At 40.2% G+C, this 24,911-nt stretch overlaps 1 protein-coding gene across 2 annotated transcripts in view; it reads left to right on the top strand.

Moving 5' to 3' along the window:
* Positions 1-24,911, top strand: part of plekhh1 (pleckstrin homology domain containing, family H (with MyTH4 domain) member 1) — a 35,526-nt gene that overhangs the window by 7,304 nt on the left and 3,311 nt on the right. For both annotated transcript variants that reach the window (XM_062440178.1, XM_062440177.1), the window contains exons 3-28: positions 7,265-7,327; positions 8,368-8,517; positions 8,616-8,699; positions 9,077-9,158; positions 9,830-10,012; positions 10,428-11,200; positions 11,435-11,513; positions 13,509-13,600; positions 13,790-13,937; positions 14,610-14,746; positions 14,951-15,061; positions 15,340-15,426; positions 15,834-15,992; positions 18,073-18,153; positions 18,446-18,625; positions 18,719-18,830; positions 20,075-20,187; positions 21,281-21,457; positions 21,571-21,668; positions 21,805-21,982; positions 22,716-22,871; positions 23,374-23,471; positions 23,842-23,983; positions 24,143-24,285; positions 24,442-24,571; positions 24,787-24,870. In XM_062440178.1, the coding sequence (XP_062296162.1) occupies positions 7,265-7,327; positions 8,368-8,517; positions 8,616-8,699; positions 9,077-9,158; positions 9,830-10,012; positions 10,428-11,200; positions 11,435-11,513; positions 13,509-13,600; positions 13,790-13,937; positions 14,610-14,746; positions 14,951-15,061; positions 15,340-15,426; positions 15,834-15,992; positions 18,073-18,153; positions 18,446-18,625; positions 18,719-18,830; positions 20,075-20,187; positions 21,281-21,457; positions 21,571-21,668; positions 21,805-21,982; positions 22,716-22,871; positions 23,374-23,471; positions 23,842-23,983; positions 24,143-24,285; positions 24,442-24,571; positions 24,787-24,870 (3,840 nt within the window). The remainder of the gene's footprint in view (positions 1-7,264; positions 7,328-8,367; positions 8,518-8,615; positions 8,700-9,076; positions 9,159-9,829; positions 10,013-10,427; positions 11,201-11,434; positions 11,514-13,508; positions 13,601-13,789; positions 13,938-14,609; positions 14,747-14,950; positions 15,062-15,339; positions 15,427-15,833; positions 15,993-18,072; positions 18,154-18,445; positions 18,626-18,718; positions 18,831-20,074; positions 20,188-21,280; positions 21,458-21,570; positions 21,669-21,804; positions 21,983-22,715; positions 22,872-23,373; positions 23,472-23,841; positions 23,984-24,142; positions 24,286-24,441; positions 24,572-24,786; positions 24,871-24,911) is intronic.

The raw sequence follows: 24,911 nt of genomic DNA, 5'->3' as shown, positions 1-24,911 counted from the left end.
ATTTCAAACTGTGAGAGAAAGAGAAAGTTATTAATAAAGCGTTTCTTTCACTACAATAACCTTGGAAGGGGATATACACCAGCCAAAGAGAAGTTTCTGGCAACCTAAAAGTTCTTTTTCCCTCATTACCGATCCATAAAAGATAAATAACTAACTTATTAAAGGATAAGGTTGGTGATATTGTCAGTGGTGTTGTCAACAAATCCTATAAAAACATCAAAAACAAACAATACATTTGTCCTACATAGAAGTATTACCCGTGTAGCCAAAACCTGATCGAGCTTATGCCTCTGTGCCGTGTTATTCAAAACCAGTCAGCCATGTTCCTTCATTATTATAAACATGAGCACTGTAGTTTACTTTGAGTCAATATCACATATATCATTTTGGTGCTCCAAATACTCATTAGCGTGCCAAATATGTATTAGTCTGCAGCTGAATATAATCCAAATGTCCCAAATGACTCTTTTTAAACTCCAGTTTGAGTACAATTTACTAGAAATTACAGTGCTGGGAATTACTACTTTAAAAAAAAAAAATTAAAATTTGTGATCTGTTTTTAAAATAATACTTTAGAGTTAAACGAGAAGATCAGTACAACTCTTATGCCTGCACGCTAAATATGAAGCTGGAGCCAAGAGGCGATTAGCTTAGCTTAGCACAAAGACTTGAAGTAAGGGGAAACAGTGAGCCTGGCTCCATCCACAGTTCAACAATACTCCTACCAGCACTTCTAAAGCTGGTTTATCGTGTTTCTTTAATCCTTACATAAACAGAAATTTAAAAACAACAATTTGTGGTTTTTCGGGAAGGTATGCGCTGTAACTTTTTCTTGGCTAACAACAGCCGGGAGCAGTGACTTTACAGAGTCTTAGTATAACAGTGAGGGATGCTACACAGAAGTAATCAAAAGAGCTAATAATCTTTTGCGGCTTCAGCTCAACAATCAATCATCAATCTTCTCATCTAATTCTTAAAAGAAAGTGAATAAGTATGTTTCCCAAAATGTCAAGCTATTCCTTTAATGACCTACATCTTCAGTAGGTCTTTTCATCAGATTTGTTGACATTAGGAACAAACCACCTCATTCATTTAGAAAGTCAACTCGCTTCGACTTATTAGAAAGTGGTACTCATGCGAACTGTTCATTTCAGCCTCGATGCCAAGAATAGAGGGGAGTTCAAACTTTCTGAAAATGGACTAATTACTCTTTCTCTCATGAAAACACATGTTAATACATAGCATACACAGTATTTATTATTAAATGTTCTTTTTGGCTGTTTTGCCAAGAATACAATCCCTTTTTTTGAAAACGGGCTAATTAATCTCTCCCTTTTTCTTTCTCTCCTTCTCTTATAAACACACTCACATATACACCATGACACACAGATACACACACACACACACACACACACACACACACACAACGTTGAGCAGGCTTTAAGTGGAGGCCCGTGCTGTTGAGTGTGTTTTTCTGTGTTTTTCTTTTTTCTTTTTTTTGAGGCGGGGGGGTTTGCTGAGTGACTACCATTCCGTCATGTTATTGCTGTTTGGAAAGACTGCTTTCACGCTCTTCATCTCCTCTCTTGCCAAGTTGGGAGTGTTTTACGCATTGACCCACTTTGGTATGGAAAAACATGAAAAAAAAAAAGTTGACGTGGTTGCCTGTGACATGGCATTTATCTCCGGAGAGGCTGACTGTGAGTGAGAGAGAGGAGAGAGAGAGAGAGAGAGAGAGGAAGCGAGATGCCCCATTTGCCTCGTGAGGAGTTTAACAGGTCGATTACAGTAGTCTGTCTAAGAATTTGTATGAGTTTTTTTACTGATTTGGGAGAGTGCAATTGACAGCTGTCAGCAGGTAGCTTACAAAAACTGGAACTTCTTCACAGATGAAAAAGTCTGGAATGATGACTCAAAGCTCATGTTTACTGGTGCTGAAGTGACTGAACTTTTGAATGTAAAAAAAACTGGGGAGTTAACTCAAACAACAAACAAATCAGTCCATATTTGGACTGCTGGAGGCTTTTATACTTGTTCACAAATTTGTAGTGGTAAAGGAAGTATTCACTTCCTTTACTTATCGTATATGTTATAGTTATATTACTAAGTAAAAGAGGCAATATAATATCACACTGTAAAGATACTCCATTACAAGTAAGCAATACATTGAAAATCATAAACATATTAAGTGTATAATATACTTATAAGATACATTACTCAACGCAGAACAATGGCCCATTTGAGTGTTATTATTATAGTCCATTTTTAACTTTGCTGTTTACTGTTGGAAGTATATTAATGAAATATTATATTTTGTAAACTCATTATATTTTAATGTGAAATCTCACTGTAATTTGTTAAGTAACCAGCAGCTTTGAGAAAATGTGCGTAGTTACATTTCAACACTGCAAATTTGAGACTTAGATTACTTTATCGGACTGACCAAAACCATTTTGAAACTACCGCAAATTGATACATTGTCAAAAAAATGTCTAAAACAATAAATGACCAGAAAAGATATGCCATAAAATCAAAGATGTATTAAAATACATATGGTTGCCATTAAAGTATTAAGCATTAAAATCATCCTAATAAACATCAGTAAAATGAGGTAATATACCTCTTTCTGACCAGGAAAACAGTGGTAAAGAGAGGAGCATTCCTTCCCAAAAATATAGAAAATGTAATCACTGTCTTTAGAGTCACAGTTGACTACATGATGATACTGAACAGTATTTCTACACATCAAAACATGCAGAATCCAGTAAAAAAAACTGGTCTAAACCAGACTTTCAAGAGGAAAGGTTAACAAGAACAGTTTGACAGAGGCAGAACATTAAGGAAGTAAATCCATGAAGTTTGGTTTAGTATTTCACATTTATATAAAGATAACGTATACAGACAGAGGAATTTTTAAATTGGATGGTATTCCTTCTTCAAGGTTTACTTTCATTACTACTTGGCTAATCTAATACTGGACAAATTACATTAATCTCCTTAACAAGCCTCACGTGGCCCGAGGAGCAAATACGCTGTTATTTGACTCAGGCCAGTGGTATCAGTCTACGAGGAAGACTGCAGAGAGGTCACCAGGTTCACATTTGTGTGTATAAACATTTATTTTCATGAGAGGATTTGTTTAATAGTCCAACTGCCTCAGTGTGTTTTTCATGCAAAGGTTGCTTAGCTGTTTTGTGGCCTCAGTTTAACCCTGTGAGTGTGAGGGATATACTGTATGTAAAATGGAGCTATTTATTACTTTCTTTTCAAATACCAAACAGTGTAACTGATTAAAATACATTTGCTTTTGTTTGTGAATATAATATATAATCACTGGGGAATTATGTTCACTGGATTAGTATTTCAGGTAAAGCACTGAAGATTTACATTTATATTTTACATTCCGTTCCCTCATCTATTCAGTCTTCCTCTCCTCATTTGACTAGGGTTTTTTATTTTTTTATTTAATGATTGAGCCGGAGTCATCAGCTGTGTACAAGGGTTAATGATTAAAAGTTGAGAGGCAGGCGAATACTCAGTAAACAGATATTTCACAGTGAAACCAATATTGGATGTCTACTTTTGTCTACTTTCATAATGCCATTAGTGACCGGCGTTGCCATTATGTGGAGCCAAGAGCCTACAAAAATAAATTTCATGATCTTCAGATCATGTGGTTAAGATTAGCACTACTACTAACAATTCATTTCATTATTCATTAATCTGCTGATTATTTCCTTGGGTAATCGATTAATGCAGAAAATAGTGAAAAATGTTATAATATCCCACAGCTAAAGTAGATGTATTTAAATATCTTATTTTGTTCAACCAACAGTACATAACTTAAAGGTATTCAGTCTGCTGTCATATATGACAATTAAAAGCATCAAATCTTCACATTTAGGAAGCTGAAATAAGTGATTTTTAAAGCTTTTCACTGCAGCTCTTGTTAAGAAGTTGCTAGGCTTACACTGTTCATAATAGGAGAGAGGACCTACTGTAGCCACAAAGATCATATGAGGTGTGTATACGATGTATGTAAAGAAATAAAGAGCAAGAGTAAGAAAAATGCTGATAGACTTAAGTAATCAAGCAATCAAGAAAACCTTTTGATATTTTGAAAATGAGCTTCAAGCATCAGATCTATGATCTCTGTCAGCTCATTTCTGGCAGTGATAATTAGCTGTGACAGATCTGTTAGCTGTCAGAGAAGCAGGTGATCTGCTGTCTCTTGCCTGCTCACATCTTATCTTCACCTCTCTGGATACTGCTAGTCTGTCTGGATTCCACACTGAAGCACAGAGGGTCAATGTTCGACTTCCACAACACAGTATTCTGCAAAAATCTATGTATTACAAAAACAGATTAAATTAAGATTTAACATCACTCTGTTTTTACCTGTTTTGATCATTTGAGCTATGATGCATGCATTAAAGGATTAGGCCTGTGATATTCTATAATTTTATTGACAAAGCATTAGTCTGTCCTCTAGGAAGAAGCTCATTTGTAGATGTACATTTTTTATAAAGGGTCAGAAATATATGCTTTCATCTTTTAAAAGGCTAAATAATTACCTAAAAAGTTGTGCATTGTAGTTTTTAGGGAAAAAATACATAATATAGTATAGGAGTAAAAAGTACTCGTTGGGGACTGCCTTTTGGGGTAGATTTGGTGCATGCTGTGTGTTTACAGCATAGGGAGAGTGTACAGTATGTGGGATTGACACATAAACTACAGTGCCTATGTTCATAGAAGTGATGGATCATGTCACCCAGTGCCATGGTGTGGCTCAATGATGTGTTTTTAATACTTTTTGGACAAATTCAGAGGTTTATGGCATAGAAAGATATAGCTTTTCCTATACAGGTAATGCATGTTAGTGGAATAAACTCATTGTTGGTTTTAGTCTTTTCATAGCGTTTGTTGACAGGAAGTACAGAATCACCACACTTCACAAACTGCTAATACAAAGCTTTATGAAACATGACCCACACCCCATCAAGTTTCAGCCCTTTCAGCAGCAGCAGCAGCAGCAGCAGCAGCAACTAGTTTGAGGCGCTGTGGTCTGAGAGATGCTGGACAGCAGACATACAGTAGCTGTCTGACGCCCTCTTAGCGTCTGAACCCTCAACAGCTGTACTCTGCAATAACTAAACAGACACAGAGACAAACAGAGAGAGACTGACACAATCCTAGACGCCCTGTATTATCCAAAAGCCTAACAAGCCAGATTGTTAACATCCAGTCACCTGAGGACAGAGGACCCTAGCTTGAGTGTCGTAGTTTCATAAAGTTAATTTATGACAGTAGTTCCAGTTCATTGCATATACAATCTCTCTAGCCAGGCTTCTGTGTTGGCCTCACACGCAGAACTCACACAATCCTATGAGTCAGTGTCCAACCATCTCCTGGCCTCTAACCCCTCTTCAAACGAGATGTGGGAGCTTCTTAGGCTTTCTGATGGCTTCCTCTGATGACCACTTCTCACACCTGTCCAACATTATGACTCCTGAGGTACTTTGGATTCGCCTAAAGTGCTCTGCGCCTACTGCTAATTTTATTTCTCGAATGAAGGACAAATACCGTTTGCTTCTCTCTGGCTTGAGTTCGGCAAAACCTTTGACTCATGACAGCTCTTGACCTTGAGGTGAGGAGTCATCCAACCACTAACCATCAACCTCTGCCCACGCCTCTCCTGCAGTTGCACTCTGGTTTTGGTGAGTGGTAATCTGGCTGCAAGAAGGCATTCAAATGTTGTGAGTGGTGGATTCTGGGAATCAAGAGGCCTTTATGGAGGTGACAAGAAGGCAGAGAGAAAGACAAAAGGGAAAAAGGGAAGGGGAACAAAGATGACAGGAGGAATTCAAATGCATCTCTCAAGCAGAGTGAATCCATTAGTATGTTTGTTCTCCTTTCAGCTGGGTCACTGAACTCAGAAGAAAGGGCGTCCTGTGTTGAACTTGTGTGTGTGCGGGCGTTTGGGGGCTGAGAGAGAGAGAGAGAGAGAGAGTACTTGCAGATGTGTGCATACTTGCAGGATGGACAGTGTTGGCCTTTGAAAGCATGAGCGTGCATGCTTGCACAAAAGGTGACGCAAGCTTGTGCACACGCATGCTAGCATTCTTCTGCCATGCTGTTGTTTGACCAGCAGCAGCAGTGTGAAAGATGGTCAGCCTCTCCTGAGGGTCTTTCTGCTTATCCCATGCCTAAATTTAAATAGTAAATCTTTTGAATTCACCAGAGATTATTCTTGTTATGCTGCTCTCTGCCTTTTGTTTCTTTTAATTGGCTCATGTTTAACCCTCCTCCCCCCTGGTGGAATTCATATTGCCTTTCATTTTCCCTTCCTCAACCACTTTCACCATTGCATTACTGATTCAGCAAGATTTTCTTGATTAGGAATGCTTTCAAGTCTGTTGATTTGTTAAAGTGTCCCACCACATTAATCTTTGAAATGTCTTCATTATGGCAGCAGTGATTTTGCAGGATTAAGTGTGTCTGCATGCATCTGAAGGTGTGCGTAGGCAGAGGTCTGGCTTGGTGGTCTATCTGTGTGGTAGGGCCTTTTGTGGCAGGTTATGGGATGTGTCTTGCCAGAACCTGTAGTTCAGAGCTGTAGGCGTTTATTTTTTCTTCTTTAAAATCCCCCTCCACTCAAAAATATGTTTTTCTTCTTGTTCCTTCAGTTGTTTGAGCTTCACTATGCAGAATGATGTAGTAGGTATGAGTTTGACACTGGAAGTCTTTTCACATGTTTCACATTCTTCTGCTGAAAGTGAAAATCAGATTTTAATAGGTGGGCCTATGAGCAGGATTTGTGACATCACAGCTAGTTTGGAAGCCAATGGTCCAATATTCAATTTACAGGCAGTAGAAGAAGTAGAAGACATCTTACATTTGAGTAGTTAAACTTCTGAAATTACATATATTTGCATATATTCATAGATTTTAGAATTTTTGTAAGAGGAAGGATTTGATGTAATTTTAAGGATTTTAATGAGATATTTGTAACTTTTTTTGTGGAAAAATCATCTTAGTCACTAATATGGTTCCAAGCAGAGTGTTTTTTATATGTCTTAATACATGTCTAGAGGGGATTTATAAATAAACTATTATGGAGAGGAGGGACTTCATCTCCACCTTTAAGGAGTCATTGAGATCTCAGGATTTTCCCGTGACCACCCCTAACCCCACCACTCACTCCCATACAGAAACAACTGACCCATGTTAGAAACCATTATAACCTCTTTTGTCTCTATCCCAGATGCAGGAGCTGGAGCAGAGGGTGACAGAGTCCGACCAGCGGGCTGAGAGTGCTGAGAAACAGGTAGAGAGGCACCTTTCATTCTTGTTTTGACCGTAGCTTGTAAAATATTAACAAATGAGTCTGCTTTATTACAACATGGGACTTATTTTTGCTGGTGTTTCCATCATCCTTACCAGCTATGATAACATTATACGCACAAAGTAAAGTGCTGAGATTTGCAGTGACGTCACTACACAGTCTGACAGGGCAAGAAACAGCAGGTTAGCTAAACTTATCAGGAGGAGAAAATGAGGATGAACAGTAAAATTATTACCCAAACTGTCCTTTATACTGTTGACTGGTTTGACCTTTTGTACTTGCCGTAGTTATGTATGCACAAATATAAGATGATTACTCACATTTTGGGTATTTTTGCTTTCTGTTTTAACTCCAAAAAGTGCTTTGCATAATCTGGCTAAACTGTTAGCTTCTTTACAATCTGATCATCTGACTGCACGTGTTCATTGCCTTGCCAGATTGTATTTTAGCAAATACAATGTTGTCTTAACAGATATAAAAGATAGCTTTACTGCATTATATTCAACACATTGAGTAATTAAAAAAACAAAAAAAGTTGAACTCAAAGTCCTCTTACTAAGCCATAAAGACCATGAGTGTTATATGTAGAAATCCTGAAATATGGAGTACTTAAGTCTTAAGTCACACACGCACATGTTAGATATTGTAATTTTGCTTCTAACCACTAAGTAGGAGTCAGGCTTTGATGGGACTTTACAAAAAGAGTGTGTGGTTTGAGGATAACAAACCTTGTACATGACACATACTCTGTCTTTCTTGCTGTTGGGTTTAATCACTAATTTGCTGTCATTACTGGCTGTTCCAGGTGTTTTCTGTAGGTGGTAATTTAATGGTGCCCTCTCTTTAAAAACAAGCAATACGTAACAGCATAGACATTTATTTCTCATCAGAGTTGGAGAAAAGTATACTGTGTGTTTTCCTTTTGACTTTGTCTGTTGTCCATCAAAATTAAACGAACCGTGCAAATATGAGCTGTCTTCCGGTCGTTCCTGCGCACTCACGCCTCTCATTATGCATTTCAGATCCATGTCATGGAAGAAAAGCTGAAGTCTGCAAACATACAAACCAGCGAATCGGAGAGCTCGTTGTATAAAAAGTATCAAGACCTGACCAATCAGGTTCAAGAAAAAGATGCTGTGATAAAGAGATTAGAGATGCAGCTGGAAAAACAGGTAAGGGCGGAGCCATCATATAAAGAGCAGAAATGTCCATTTATGTTCATAAAATGTAGGTTGAAATAATCCACAAACCCTGTTTTCTCTGACTACAGATCTTAGTCAGAGCCCAGGAGTCAAAAATCATTGAGGAGAAGGCTGCCAAGATTAAAGACTGGGTCACCTTTAAGCTCAGAGAGGTAAGCTCAGACATGTAGAGATACACCCTGACTGAAGTAAGAGCCTGGGAAAGCCCTCACCATGCTGAGAGACATTATCTGTGGCAACAGGAGATGCTTACGATTAACAGTGAATTATCTACAGCTGTTTATATACTTCTATCTTTATCTGCAAACAGTTGGCAAACAGTTGAAAACATTTAAGAATGCTTATTTGTAAATGATAACCCGTGCATCTCTGAAATTAAGCTGTTTTAAGGGGCAAATGCATTTCTATCATGATCTATTCCAAAACTATATCATTTAAATGTTTTCACAATAACTGGTGTATGTACAGTAGATGCTAAACTACTTTTGAGTGTTTTCGTGTTTTATGATATGCACGTGCCTTGTTGCAGATGGAGCAGGAAAACCAGGAGCTGAAAATGGCCAACTTGAAGCACACAGAACAAATAATGTTGCTACAGGACAAACTCCAAGGTGAGTGCTACTGCAGGTATTTAGAAAATTGCACTATATACAGTATTATAGAGAAAACTGGCTATTTCCGCCTATTGCATTTCATTATATTCATTCAGGAGATGCTTGTCCAAAAGTAGGCCTACAACTAACAATTATTTTCATCATCTATTAATCGTTTTCTTTATAAAAATTGTGAAAAATTGGCACTCACAATTTATTTTGTCTGACAAACTGTCCAAAACTTAAAGATAAGCAATGTGAGAAGCAGAAACCAGTGAATAATTGGCCTTTTTGCTTTAAAAATGACAGCCAGTTAATGATTATTTTCTGTGATCCAATTGACTAATTGTTGCCGCTCTAGTCCAAAGCAACTTATAACAAGTGTATTCAAACTCAAAAGGAACAAGAGCTGGATGTCATTAAAAATTTAACAACAACAACAACCCTTCCAAATAAATCATTAAAAGTGTGTTAGAGAGCTAAATTGCGAGTGTTTTGTTGCTGAGCTGGGACAGGGAGCCAGTGTAGTGAACAGAGAAGAGGAGTGGTGTGGGAGAGCTTTGGAAAGTTGTGGTCCTTAATATGTCTTGCTTGTAATATTGGAAATCGTTGAATTTTGTCTTACTGTTGGCAAGTAGGGAATGAATGTGGTAGACAACTGAGCTGCTGGATTTGTTTTTCTCCTTCAGCTCTCTTAGAGAAACCTACATCCTCTGGATCCCCTGCCACCTCCCCTGTAATGGATACTCACCTGGTGCCAAATAGTCCGCTGTTTCCTCCCAGCTGCCCCGGCACTCCACCTGCCCAAGATGACAGCTGGAGACAGACAGGACCTCGTGGGGCCGCCTCTAATATCAAGACCTCGCCAACAGGTGTGCTGACCTTAATTCATGTTATCTCGGGAGGGATAGCAGGGAGCTTTTGAAAGCAATGAGTGGGGGTCTTTGATTCGAGCTGAGCTTAACACATGGCTGGAACAGAATTGGTAATGGTAAAAAGGTCTTGAGCCTGATTGATAGCCAAAGTTGAACCTTAACTTACTCCTGGTGTTTGGTATAATGTGTTTAATTGAAATCCAAAACAATAAAGCTCTACTTTTAAGCCCCAAAATTGATGTTTAGTGTTTTTATTGCATTGACAACACTAACAGCTATTTGTTGAGTGTGATTGTAATTTAAATATGTTGTTTTGTTTTCCTTTTGTGTTCTTTTATTTTACTTCCACTTATTTCTTTTGCTTTGTGTGATGGTTGCTAAATTGTAATTTCCCCATATTCTGTTTCCTTAGATGTGAAAAGGTCTCCTGAACAGGCCAGTAAAGGGATTTGTCTTGGAGACCTTGCAGCCCACAATGCTCTCTCTCAGGGCAGGAGCAGGGAGGGTCCCAGCAGTCCTGTTTCCATCAATGGACCTGAGATACTAGTCTGCCCAGAGGGTCGGGCAGGGTGCTTGGACAGAGACAACTCCTCAGATGAGCTCAACAGCAAGTTCCGCTCTCAGTGCCTTCACTCATCCTCATCCTCTTCATCTTCATCCTCAGCTTACGAGATGGCCCACGGACCGAGTTCACCAGAGCCCTCCATTAGAATAACACCCAAAAGCCCGCTTCTGTCACGCTCCCCCTCCACCAACAACCCATTTCCGAATCCTCCACAGCCTCTGGTTAATCAGTCAGGCACCAGCATGACGTTACCCAAAGTACGGACTCCGCTCACCCCCAGAGACAGCATCCAGCTGGTCAAGAAGCACTACAGCCAGCCGCAGCCCAGCCTGGACAGGCTTCACCACCTCAACGTTAACATCGACATCATGACCCCATCTTCCAACTCCTCCACACTCAAGAGCACCGGCACTGCAACCTCGCCCTTCTCTCAGGTGGTAGAAGAAACGGACATTGATGATGGGCTTTCTGACAGTATGGATGGCGTGGTGGAGGGCACCGGATCAGAGGAACCTTCCCGAGATGGAGTCTCCTTTGTGGGGCTTGCAGAGGAACTGGAGAGGTTGGATCCAGAAGTTCTGAAGCCTCCAACACCTCCCTTACATCGCTTTCCTTCATGGGTATGAAAGACCACTATTACCTACGTCACTTTCTCATGCTTGATGTAATATTTTAGGTCAACATATCTTCAACTCATAGATTACAATTAAAGAGGAACCATTAAGGAGAACCATTATTTACTCAGCAAAGATCTCAATGCCAAAATGTTACCATTTAAATGTGTTTTTTTTTTTTTTTAATGAATGTTTAAATGAGGTGAGGAGGAATATTTCTGACTTTGTTCACCTCTGCAGGAGAGTCGGATCTATGCTGTGGCTAAATCAGGAATGAGAGTATCAGAGGCCACTCCTGGAGCCAGGGGCCCTGGACGAGGTGAGTCCCCTGCAGGGAGGAACAAGAAACTAACCAATCATTCGTTCATTCGACACAATTCTGCAACAGAAAGGCATATATAAATTATAAATTCTATTTATATTTTCTGCAATACAATGAGAAAGACACTAAAAAGAGTAGTGTTTAAAATAGTATCTAAACCCATGTGTGTGCTTGTCTGTCTGCATGTGTGTCTTGAGCCTGGGTGGTGTTGCTTGCGGTGTGGGAAATGAGTTGGTGCTGTGAAGTGACATGTCATTCAGCTGATGCTTAAGCTACTGTGGGGGGTGAGTGTGGTCGGTTTGGACCTGTCATTGCCGTCTTTGATGTCACTTCCTCTGGCCCGAGGCTCCACACACCTGTGCAGGTGTGGGCTCTTCTTCGGCAGGCAGTTCAGACTCCCCCTGTTTATCAAGAGCCAAGGAAGAGCGCAGGAGGGGGAAGGTTTGGAGGGCTGGAGGGAGAGGCTGCTTTTTAATCATCTGTGATGAAAAGACATGGTCTGGTTGTAATTACCGCTCTGCTTTCTGTCCCGACATCATCTATTTTGTCAGGATGCAGACAGTGAAGTTTGACAGCACTCTGCATATTGAATTTCTTGTCTGCCAGGTACAGGTAGAGACTGCCAAATGGCTGCTGTGGATTAAGTGATAGCTTATTCAGCTTCCTCCATGTTTAGGCCTTACGGTGCTTCTGTTCATGGAGCATTTGTTCTCTAGCAAAATTAATACAGCTTTTCAACAAGAGAGTTTTATAACCTTTGCTATTACAAATACAGTACAACATTTTAGGCCCTTTAGAGGTTTTTTATTCTTTTCCATAATGTAGCGCCATCAGGGAGGCATCTGATCAGTCCCAAATTCATTCTGTAGCATGACAGTGACCCCAAACATACAGTCAGAGTAATAAAGAACTATCTTCATTGACAAGAAGAACAAGGAATCTTGCAGCATGTTGTCTGCCTCCTTAAAGCCCTGATCTCAACATTGTGTTGTCAGTCTGGGATTACATGAAGAGATAGAAGTAACTGAGATACCTGTGTTCGCAGAAGAACTGTGGTAACCTCTCCAGGATGCTTCAAACAGCTGACCTAACAAGTACTGTATCTTGAACAACTGCGTGCTGATTTACTGAGAAGGATTTGTGCTATTTAAAAGGCAAATTCTGTTGATTTGGTTTAAGTTTATTCTGTTTACAGCACTTTTTATGAAGCTAATTGATAAATGAAAACTATTTACATATGTACAGTACTGTATATCTTATAGGAATGACTAAATTACAAATAGCTATGTCATTCTTATTGTTTTTTTGTATAACTATTCTCATATTCTCCAACTTACCATACAAGTCTGAGCCACTGGTACGTTTCATACACTGCTAATATCACAAGGCTGGGTGGAGCTCCTTACAGACACAAATCATCTCAAGATATTCATCTATAAAGCTTCAAAAGTACCCTCTTATCTCTTCTCAAATTTAAATCTTTTAACCACAGTACACGATCCAGTAACCACTTAACCCTAGATATCACTCACGTGCCCACTAATCTTGGCAGGAGTGCCTTCAGGTACTGATTATAAATCTTTGATGTTCTCAGGTTTCTCTTAAAAAAGAATCTGATGAGACTGCCTTATATGAAGTAAATGAAAGGGGCTGAAATACACATAACAATCTTTTTGGGCTCTTCTGCATCATTTTTAAACTTCATGCTGAAACTGTTTTTGAAGGGGGATCAGTAATGTAGTCATGAGTAATCAGGTGCTTTTCATAAAGTTTTTATGGCATTTTTATTGCACAATTCTTTGTGTTTTTATTGTTCTTTATGAGCTTTTCTATCAAGTTGTGCATATTTATATAAATCTCCATCTAGGGACGGGTGTTGCAAACCAGGCTTGGCATTCCTTCATCCTATGTGCTTGCTCCATTAACACATAAAAAACATTTAACGTTAAATGAAGTGCATTTGGAGTAAATGTTGGAATGTGCATCTTACAGGGTCCAACTTGCCCCAGTATCCAGCGGCAGGTCCGTTCACCCAGCTGATCTATAAGAATATTAATGTACCAGTCTATACCACACTGAAAGGGGTGAGTGAAATGTTATTTATTGTTAAAGATTTATGAAGCTTGTCAGCTTAATGTGTGGGATATCTACTACTTTATCTACTGTGCTTCAGGTTTTGAACCTACTATATTGGTTACAGTATGTTACTATGTGTTGTAGGCACGAGACCAGTTTTCATCTGTATTGAAATGACTCTTTTGATGATGTGTTAGAAAGCCACTCAGATCAGCAGTGTGCCGTTGCCGGATGATGACTCTGGATCTGAGGACGACAGCAGCTCTCTGGCCAGTTTACGAACCTCCATCCTGAGTCCGGACAAGAAGGGCAGTGTCCCTGGGAGCCCACGTGCTGTCAAGAGAGGTGAGGATTGCAGATTACTGTTTGATACAGACAGCATTATATCAGCAAAAAACATTTAATTTCTTCAAGAACAAGGACACTGTTTTTCTTATGTCTGTTGGCAATGTGTTATTAAGATAACCTTGGAAGTTTTTGAATTGTTTTATTAGCTTACGGTAGGAATCTCAAGTCTAATAGGAAAATCTGTGAGTGTGTAATTCCTTATTTGATCTTAAACTTGTAAATGTATGATTTTCAATGAATGGCAAGAAACTTTCCCTGTAAGTAAAATCATCATCTACAAAGAAAATCCATCCTTGAACACTTTACAACAACCAAACTGTACATAGTTTATTGACACTTCGAACCAACAGACAAACCCATCATAGAACAGGCAGCAATACGGTTTTTCTGCTGACCAGATATAAGATTGCAAGATGTTGCATTATAAAAGTGAAAAATACCACAATGTATGGATTTATTTGAAATCATTAACTGAAGATGTAAAGTGCTGAACTCTGTGGGTACACAACATGACATACTGGTATTACCAATTAATCATTTCAGATCATTTAAGAGCCTTCTGTGTTGAACCACCTGTTGCTCGCTGTCTCTTAATCAAAACATATTAATAATTTTAGTTTCTGTATGCCTTCCTTGCTGAATCTTAATGTGCCATTTTCTGCTCTGTAGGTGTATCTATGTCATCCATCAGCTCAGAGAGTGATTATGCGATTCCTCCCGATGCTTATTCCCTGGACAGTGATTATTCTGAACCAGAACATAAAGTCCAGCGGACCTCGTCTTACTCTTGTGAGAGCACTGGACCTGTGAGTAGAGAAGTCCTCTTCTACTGTATTATTCTACCATCAATATGGCTGCTGAAAACACCAGTACCAGTTTAAATAAACACAAACTGTAAATGGTGCATTATGGTGAGCTTTCTATCTAGTGTATTAAAACTAAAGCCAGAAGTGTTAAATCTTCATCACACCACAGTATATACAATATATTTAAACCAGCTGTGTCTGCAGGAGATGCTGGAGAAGTCTGGGTACCTTCTGAAGATGGGCAGTCAGGTGAAAGCCTGGAAACGTCGCTGGTTCATCCTGAGGAATGGAGAGATCCTCTACTACAAATCTCCTGTGAGTGTATCTCACTGCGAGCCTGCCTGTCTGCTTCCTTCTAAGGTTTTGCTGTCTCCACAGAAAACATTGCAAGAATATTTCAAAATTTTGTGTGTTCACAAAATGGTGGGCAGCATTTGAAGGCACCATGAAAGTACCTACACCTAAGACCTTGTCACTAGCAATATTGTCAGATGTATATGTATGTATTGGTAACCGCTGCAGTTATTAATGGAATTCTTGTATAATTTTGACTCTTGTGTGTGTGTTTTGTGTTTTTGGGTGGTTGTTTACAGAGTGACGTGATCAGGAAACCTCAAGGTCAGATTGAGCTCAACTCATCATGCCGTATAGTTCGTGGAGAAGGAGCACAGACATTTCAAGTAAGTGGAAAATCTTAATTAAAATGCATTGCAAAGTACAAATGTTCAACATGGTGCAATAACATTCAAAGATACAATATACTGACAACTTTCAACTGGACCATGCAGATATTTGACATGATGACTTCATTTTATAAGACTGTTGCAATAAAGCCTTTAAACAAAGAAAGTTGTGAGGTGGCACATGCAGATACACACACCAGCGCTATTATTGCAGCACTGCATCGCAGTAGAGCTTTACTGCTGCATACCAGAGAAGCAGCTTAAGATGACATCAAGTATAGCATTGGCTTGGAATGTTTTCCTGGCTCTTCGGAAGCTGATTCTGATCTCCTCTGACATGATGATGCTATCTCAGTCGGCTTGGCTTAGCATTTTTCCCATATTTCTCCCTTTCGTCTAATCAGTTGATTACAGAGAAGAAGACCTTCTACCTGACCGCAGATTCACCTAACATCCTCGAGGAGTGGATCAGGGTTCTGCAGAACATACTCAAAGTCCAGGCCAGCAGCCCGGTAACCGTGGAGACCACTGCCAAGCACACTGTGAGAGGCTGGCTTACAAAGGTCAGAAGCCAGAGGTTATGATACATGGATATCATTAAACTTTCAAATCTACAATATACTGAATATTTATGTTAAATTAAACAAGCAACACATTTAAAGGTACCCTGTGGAGTTTTGTTTTAACCAGTTATTTAACAAGATATGTTTACATATCTTTGAGGTCTAACAAACTTCTCATGAAGCATTTCCAAAGCCAAATTTTAACATTGCTCCATAGCACTCCTAGAGGTCAAAACCTGTATGGGGTACGTTTAAAATTAGGGGGGGAAAGCCGAAGTTATTGTGAAAGAGTTAACAATAGGAGTTACTAGGACAAAATACATTTTCTGGGGTTTTAATATTGTAATTTTCCTGCAACTAATGGTTGTTTTCTTTATTGAATATTTTTTAAATGTTTTTATTGTTGCTCAGTAGATAATTTGGACTCATTGCAGTTTTCCAGAGCCAATTTGAAATCTTTAATGACTTTTTATGTCTGGTCACAGTCCAAAACTCAAAGATATTTAGCTTGCTATCATAGAAAACAAAACAGCAAGAAATCATCATAACTGAAGGTGCAATATGTAGAATTTAGTGGCATCTAGCAGCGAGGTTGCAGGTTCCAACCAACTGAATACCCCTCCCCTCACCCTCCCCTTCTAAGTGTGTAGGAGAACCTACAGTGGAAACTCGTGAAAACACTAAAGGCCCTCTCTAGAGTCAGTGTTTGGTTTGTACATTCTGGGCTACTGTAGAAACATGGCGGGCTCTGTGGAAGAGGACTAGCTCCCTCTATACTGTATATATAAAGGCATCATTCTGGGGTAATTCAAACTTATTTGTAGGTTATGGTACACTAATTAAAACATACTTGTATCTTCAAGTCTTTTCTGCTGGATGCCACTAAATTCTACACACCGGTCCTTTAAGTAGTTGGAAACAGTTAATATTTGTTGTTATTTCAGCTCAAATTATGTTAGCATCTGGAATCCCACATATACAAAATCAATATTTAAAAGAAGTTTTAACTTTGTGTGTATTTATTTATATTTGCTAAAATGATGTAGTAAGATTTATTTGGTTTTCAATTGGTATGTCAGTGTTTTTTTAATGAATATCCATTGCATAGTTGCAAGAGACTTTCTCCCTAAAGAGCCTTGCAGAAATAATGTGTTTTTGTGCATGAGGTCCTCATTCAGGCAGGTACAGAAATGTCTGTCTGGGGTGGGGAGGGTTTGACAGATCACTGAAAGCAGATTCTTGAAAACTTCCTTCACGTTGGGACACGGCTATGAAGCTAGACCTGCTGGAATGCTACATTCCCCCTCCTCTAGCTCCCTTCCTGCCTTTCCTCAGCTGAGGCTTGTCTGTTAGTAAAGTTAAGACACTCAAGCATCTGACGGGTGCGTGTGATGGGTCTATGACAGAAGACTGACAGCCTCAAGCTGAGATGATGGAGCCCACATGCTATCACCAACCCCCAAACTCCTTCCTTCGAGTTGTCTTTGATCTGCTGGTTGTGACGTGATCCAGGTTCAGACAAGGGCTGTCCTGCCTCTCAATGCAGTTAACCTTGTTGTGACCCCCATTGAAGGGATGCACAGCTGGCTTCATGTTGAAGGCATCCTCTGGTGTCATCATTGGTCCATTCATATTTCTAAAACTTAGTCAGTCTCAGAAAGTGAAATGTAATCATCACTTGAAGCTGCATTCCTGGTGAAGATGCAGTTGAATGCAGCAGGGTGATCAGAGCGTGCATGGGCTGTTATTATTTGGCAGGAACCTTTTGTCACTTTGCTTTGGAAACAGCAAAAAAACAGTCCTGTTTAACTTTTCAAAGTGAAAGTAACTGAGGTTACCTCTGAAATGCTTTGCACGCCTACATGCATGCTTCTCAGACATCTGCTGGTCAGATGTAGAAATCAGAAATTCTCTGACCCTGATCTGTCAAGCTTTTTTAAAATAACTGGTTGGAATTTCAAAGAATACAAGAAATGCACTGACTTATATTTACAACAGTTTTGAAAAATAGCCACATAGTCTTGGAACTTGTCCTGAAACTTTTCTCATACTTGTCTGTGCTGCTGTCTTCCTCTTTCAGGTCAAACATGGACACTCTAAGCTGGTGTGGTGTTCTTTGGTTGGAAAAGTCTTCTACTATTATCGCAACCAGGAAGACAAGGTTCACACAACACACCTCTTTCTATCAGTTTTAACATGCCCTCAACTGCTTTTCATGTTGTCTTTTGTTGGTTAGTATTAAGGCCTGTGAATACATGCTTCTAAATGTTTGTCTTAATCTGTACAGAGAAAGGTCGTTGTCAAATAAATGATTGATGGAGAAATTAAATGAACTCTCCAACCAGTCAGTGTTGGAACTATTGCTTTGACAAGAAAAAGAATGAAGACCTTGTTGCCACTTCATTTTTTTCCCAGCCCATGTTAAACTGACACAGTTTTGTTTTCCCTTACAGTTGCCTCTGGGTCAGCTGCAGACGCGGGAGGCATCAGTACAGGAAGTGGATCGCTCCTGTGACTCAGATGAGGACTATGAGGCAGGCAGTCGAGGTTTCCTCTCCTCTCACTGCACTTTAGTGGTCCAGCCAAGAGACCAAAGCCCAACATACCTGCTCATCGGCACCAAGCAGGAGAAGGTAATGTATGGTGAATGTCTCAATAATGTCTCGAATTGTTTTTGTTCCTTCATTTTCTTTGCATGTTAATGAAAAGTTGTTTTTTTTACACAGGATACATGGCTGTATCACCTGTCTGTGGCAGCCGGCAGCAGTGCAACCTTAAAGGTGGGCACGGAGTACGAGCAGCTCATTGGTAAACTTCTTGATGCAGAGGGAGACCCAGGTGAGAAATCCATCACTGTCATCACTGTTAAACACTAAAATGTTGACTTGTAGATTTAATATGCTCCTTTGCTCCTACATCATTTTACACATCATTTAGAAATACCTACTCTTACAAAAGACTCAACCAAGCCAACAAGCGGACTGTAGCAGGCTTGCATGACAAACCGTTAATAATAATTTTAACAAAATGCAGGCCAGTGCAATGCAAAAGTATTATATCCACATCCATTTTTAAGAGCAGATATGCATTGTGTTTTTAAAGGGGACATAACATGCCTTTTGTGATTTTGTGTCATTTATGTGCTGTTATAAATTCAGATATCTATATTAAACATGGTCAAAATTCCAAAACTAGGGGTGAATGTATGTAAAAAGTTTCACTGAAAGTCAGAATTCAGGGCCTCAGCCTGCTCTGCTCCATTTACAATGTGAATTTGACTTCCCCATTGAACTGACGTCAGATTGTTCGTGCATTCCCACAAATGAATGTCTCTTCCATAGTCTTTGTCAACTTGACCTTGTACAGATGCATTGAAGACATTTTTGAGTAAAGAACGAGAAAAAGAAATGAAATTCTCATACTGCTATATAGTCTCTGGAGCCAGATCAGAACAGAGTGTGCTCACACGGAGGGAACCCTTGAAGAGACTGAAAGGGCAAAAAAAAGTTAAAAAGAATAAAGATCTAGTATAAGATAAGTGAGGAGTTTTTTGAACTGTAAATAATGCAAATATATTCCAGTGGAGCCCCAGAATGTAAATATAGACCTGGAAATGTGCATGATACGTCCCCTTTGAGTAGGAGCATGTTGTCTGCATCTAATGGTTTCAAATTTGATTTAAAGTAACAACAACTCAAAAACATGTGATCTAAGTATGTCACGAGAGTAATGTTGCTCCAATAACAACATTACAGCGTTTTCTTTGTTGAAAATGCTGAAGATCAATTTGCAACACTTGGACACACACAGTATGGATAATTGACTGCAAGGCGTAAGGCTTCAAAAAGTCCCTGTACAAGTGGACACAAATTTACTCAGTAGCATGCTACGTGTTATTTTGATCCACAGTGTCTGACAGCCTTAATCCACAATGCAGACAGTGTTTACGACTGGGACAGTATGTGTGAATATTTGTCAGCTGTTGTGTCATTACAGCTTTGAAACTCAATCTCTATGTTTCTTTGTACGTGCATGTGTGTGTTTGCATGGATTTATGTGCGCGCCTCTCTTTCTTTTCCCAGAATCTGCCTTGTGGAAGGGCGAGGCCTTGAGCTTCTGTAAGGAGGGTCTGCGCTCGCCTCTCACCACTCTGCCCTCTGAAGCTCTGCAGACAGAAGCTCTCAAGCTTTTCAAGGTCGGTCTCTCCACCTCTAACCCCTCTTTCTGTCTCTTCCTCTCTCTTTTTTCCATCCCACTTACTTTTAATTTGTTAACTTTGTCTTCCTTTTATCTCTTTTTCCAAATCTCTTTCTCTTTATCTGTCTTTCACGGTAAGGGTCTGTTCAAGGCATTATTCATCCTACTCCAGTGCACCGTGTCCCCACCATACCCCCCCTTTATCCCCTCCTACTCCTGGAAGTGCTCCGTGGCCCTCCTCTTCTCTTCCTTTCTGCCTCTAAACCAGATCAAAGGCTGGAGGACGAGGGGCACCAGCTCATTAAGAGTGTGGAAGAGAGATAATGGCCTTGATTATCTGCTCTGATTGAGGCTAACCGTTCTTCTGGTTTACAGCCAGTGTGAAAGGAGCCTCTTTTTTAAAGAAGAGACATGGGAGGTCAGGGCCTTCAGAGTGGCAGCAATGGATATCGAATCCACAGCATGGGGGAGGAGAAATGGGATCAGAGCAGAGTAGGGACCTTGTAGGAAGATGGAAGATCCTTTTCCTCTCTTTTCAACTCTCAGGGCGCCCACCCAGAAACCCCCCTCCCTGCCCGACTCATGCTTCACAGCCCCATCCACTACAGTAAAGCTGTAGGAATGAGGGCTGAATAGACTGCCACTCTCTTTGACCAGTCAGCCTTAAAACAGTCCCAAACACACACAAAGAAACAGAATGAATGGATGTGACGTGCTTTTCAAGTCTGCGCTTTACTTCATGCCTTTGAAGTATTAATGAATCTGATCAAGACAGATGAAAACTGTTAAATGGGTTCTTTGTCTTCATCTGTCCCAATGGTAAACAACAATTCTTACTTCAAAAAATAATGAAATTCACATTTCTGTCCTTACATTGGGACACTTACTCATCTTGTAACATTATATTTATTTATTCATCTGACCTGAATTTTGCCCTCAAATAAATTTATTTTGCTCTTTTTACATACATTGAATATGTGCTGTTTCAAGTAAGTTAGGAGCGTCTGGTGAGTGTGTGACTCCATCTGCTGGCAGTGCAGTGGAATTACACATCAGTCTCATAACACTAAGAAGTTTCCTCTCCTCTGCAGTCCTGTCAGCTCTTCATCAACGTGCTGGCTGAGTCTCCATCTGTCGATTACCACACCTCGTTGGCACAGAATGCTTTGCAAGTGTGCCTGACCCACCCAGAGCTGCAGAATGAAATGTACTGCCAGCTCATCAAACAGACTAACCGCCGGACGCCACACAACTACTCCCTCACACAGGTCAGCTTGGTGCACACAAAAGACAAAACAGATATGCGTGAGGAGGAGTGAGAGGTTTTTTTCAGTGATCCTGTTACCTAAAGTATGTCTCTTTTTACCACCTCTTTCTGTAGTGCTGGCAGCTGTTGTCTCTGTGTGTGGCTCTGTTTCTTCCCCAACAACATTTCCTCTGGTACCTGAGACAGTACCTGCAACGCAATGCTGACCCAAGGTGAGCTACATGAAGCCTGTATCTGACCCCTGATTTCTTTGACGTATCACAGAAAACTCCAACGTAAGCTAATGAAAATAGAAATTAACAGGTTTCTGAGTATATCTTTATGTTCCCATCTCATTTCTCCACACAGGAGCGAGGTGGGGAAGTATGCAGTGTACTGTCAGAGGTCGGTGGAACGAACGCTGCAGAATGGAGAGCGGGAGGCCAAACCCTCACGTATGGAGATAGTCTCCATCCTACTGAGGAACCCATACCACCATTCACTGCCATTCAGCATCCCAGTCCATTTTATGAACAACACCTACCAGGTAACACGTTTTGCCATCCTGATCCTGACATTTACTAAATCATCTTTTCTCTTTAACATGTAATGGCATTTAGATTGAAAATAGCAGTGTTTTTTTTTTAAATGCAGGGGGTTGCGTTGGAGCAGGTGTGTTGCTGCAAGTCCAGTTTGAGTAAAACATCCATAACTTTGGTGGCGAATTAGATGCCAAAACATGGCATCAGAAGTTAATAATACCATGACACTACATTTTCCAACCGTGCAGAGGTATTATGTTGACAGTCCAGTTGTATCCTCCATCTTGAGGATTGCATGGTAAACAGTAGAATCGTCTAGTATTCCTTACAAAGAAAGATGCCAGGAATGTCAACTCGTTGTGACAACAATTGAGCAAGGATTGGCCAGAGGGGCTTTTTAAACACATTACTATTGTAACACTTCACCACATTCCTCTTAGTTCTGAAGCACATCATTAAACTGGCTTGTAAATCATTCAAAGACTCACTCACTCATGTTGAGCAAAATTCTCTTTCAGTGAGAGCTGTATTGTCACTGTCAGATCAGTTCTGAACATGCCTACCTGCAGCAACTATAAGAGAGGAAAGCAGCAGTGTAGGTGCCACCACGTGCCCCACCTGGATGTTTCAACCACAACTATTACAACAGTCTACATCTCTAGTTAGCAATCGTTTGAAACTTCTGGTACTGTGGTTCTGCAGCTGTGTGATATTGTCACTATCTGTTTTCTCATGTAGGTGGTGGGTTTTGACGGCTCGACCACAGTGGAAGAGTTCCTCAACACGCTGAACCAGAGAATTGGCATGAGAAAGCCTCAGCTGTCTGGATTTGCCCTCTTCACTGATGATCCATCTGGCAAAGACCTGGAGCACTGCCTGCAGCCGTCTGCCAAGGTAGGACTATGGGTCACTGAGTATAAGTGGATGGTAGAAACCCTCTAAACTCCACTGAAGCTCTTGGCTTTCTGAGGTGTTTTTAGTGAAATAACTCATCTCGTGTTACCTAATATCTTTGAAGATCGGTAGTGGGTAGTTAAAGACTAATTTGGACAAATTCAGGCTGTCCAAACTTCTTTATAACTTTTTTTATTTTCAAATGCTGGCATACTTCAGCATAATAGCTGTCCACTGTAATTTAATTCCACTCAATTGTGGTAAAAGAAGCACTTCCACTTAATTTTAATTTGGGTTACTGGAACTGTTTCATCATGTCTAACCAGTCAACCAAAGACAGTGAACTCTATCTAGCACATACAGCACAGTATAACCAACTTTTTTCAAAAGATCAGTGTCGTTGTGTCTAGCTGTAGCTACCACCACCCACTGACAGAACCAAAAATATGGTCAAATATTTCCACATGTCTGACTTGAGAATGACTAGTATCCCTTTTGTCAGATCTGCGATGTCATTTCCAAGTGGGAGCAGGCCCTAAAGGAGCTGCACCCTGGGAAAAACGAGGGGACTCGGATTGTCCGCCTAACATACAAGAACAGGTAGGACTCCCTTGCTCACATGTGGGCTGTATAAGATCCAAACATCTCTCAACAAACAGAGACACACCTATCAACTCAAAATCCTTTATTGTGTGTTCACAATTATTCCTTTAACAAAAACAAACATTTGTGTAAAGATAAGCTTTTTAGAATGAAAAACATAGACCACACAGTAAGAGATGGTGATGTGATATGTTTGGATTCTCCCTGTTCCTGGTAATTGTAAGTGTTGGGTTTAGTTTTCTTGTTCTATGAAAATGCAGTGAGTGGTGTGTGCATAAGTCCATTCTCTGCCAGACTCTCCCCTGAAAAACAAGTTTCATAACAACCTTTTCCTCTTGTTTTTTTTTGTTGTTTCGTGCTTGCACAGGCTGTGTTTCCGATCTCAGGTGAAAGGAGAGACGGAGAGAGAGCGCCTCCTTCTGGCTTACCAGGTGAATGATGAAGTTCATCAAGGCAACTTCCCTGTGAACAAAGAGCTGGCTCTTGAGGTGGCTGCCCTCATGGCACAGGTGTGTAAAGATTATGGCAAGATGCAGTATAGATTGCAATAAAGGTTTTTGCACTAAAAAGGACATTGGTCTGTATATTTATTTATGAAGTGCTCTGTAAGTCCAAGAATGACACGTCTCTTTTTTTTCTCCTCTTCATTATTTTTTGTCTTTTTGCAGGTTGAACATGGTGATTTGGAGCGACCAGCTGCCTCCTCTCCCACTGGTTCTCCTCAACCCAAATCTCAGCTGATTCTCCTGCAGGCTTTAGAGCGCTTCTACCCCAAACGCTACAAACAGGACTGCAGTTCAGAGCAGCTCAGGTAAAAGAAACACTGGTGTTATCTGAGCACATCACTCCACATTTATCGAGAACAAGATGTCAACATACAGATTTCTTCACTGTATTTTGCAATATCCACAAATCCTAACAAACAATGTGACTGCAATCTGCACTACTGTTCGTTGTCTCCTTTCAGAGATCTTACTGAGCGTCTGACCACTAAGTGGTCTATGCTACGTGGGTGCAGTGCATCCGAGTGTGTGAGAATATACCTAACTGTGGCTCGGAAATGGCCCCTGTTGGGAGCCAAACTCCTCAGTGCCAAGGTAAAATAAATATTGTTATATTTTTAATGTTGTGCTCTGTGTGATATAAGGAATGCTCATTTTGACATTTTTCATTTGTCTTGGACAATAACATGATGCTTGTAAGCACATTTGGACCAGTTTGAGATTAAGATGACCCAAAGAGTAAGTTTTAGTCTTTGCTTTGGATGAATTACACCTGTAACATTACCTTTCTTTCGTTCCCATGTCCACAGCCTGTCCCACCCTCCCCTGTTGAGCAGAGCCAGGTGTGGCTGGCAGTCAATGAGGATGGATTGTGTGTGCTGGACTACACAATGGTGAGTTTTCAAACAGTGTAGAGCAAATACCTCCATCAACA

The sequence above is a fragment of the Scomber scombrus genome, chromosome 19 (assembly GCF_963691925.1).
Source record: "Scomber scombrus chromosome 19, fScoSco1.1, whole genome shotgun sequence".
NCBI lineage: Eukaryota > Metazoa > Chordata > Actinopteri > Scombriformes > Scombridae > Scomber > Scomber scombrus.
The sequence above is the reverse complement of the archived record's forward strand: the minus strand, read 5'-3'. Positions and strand labels throughout refer to the sequence as shown.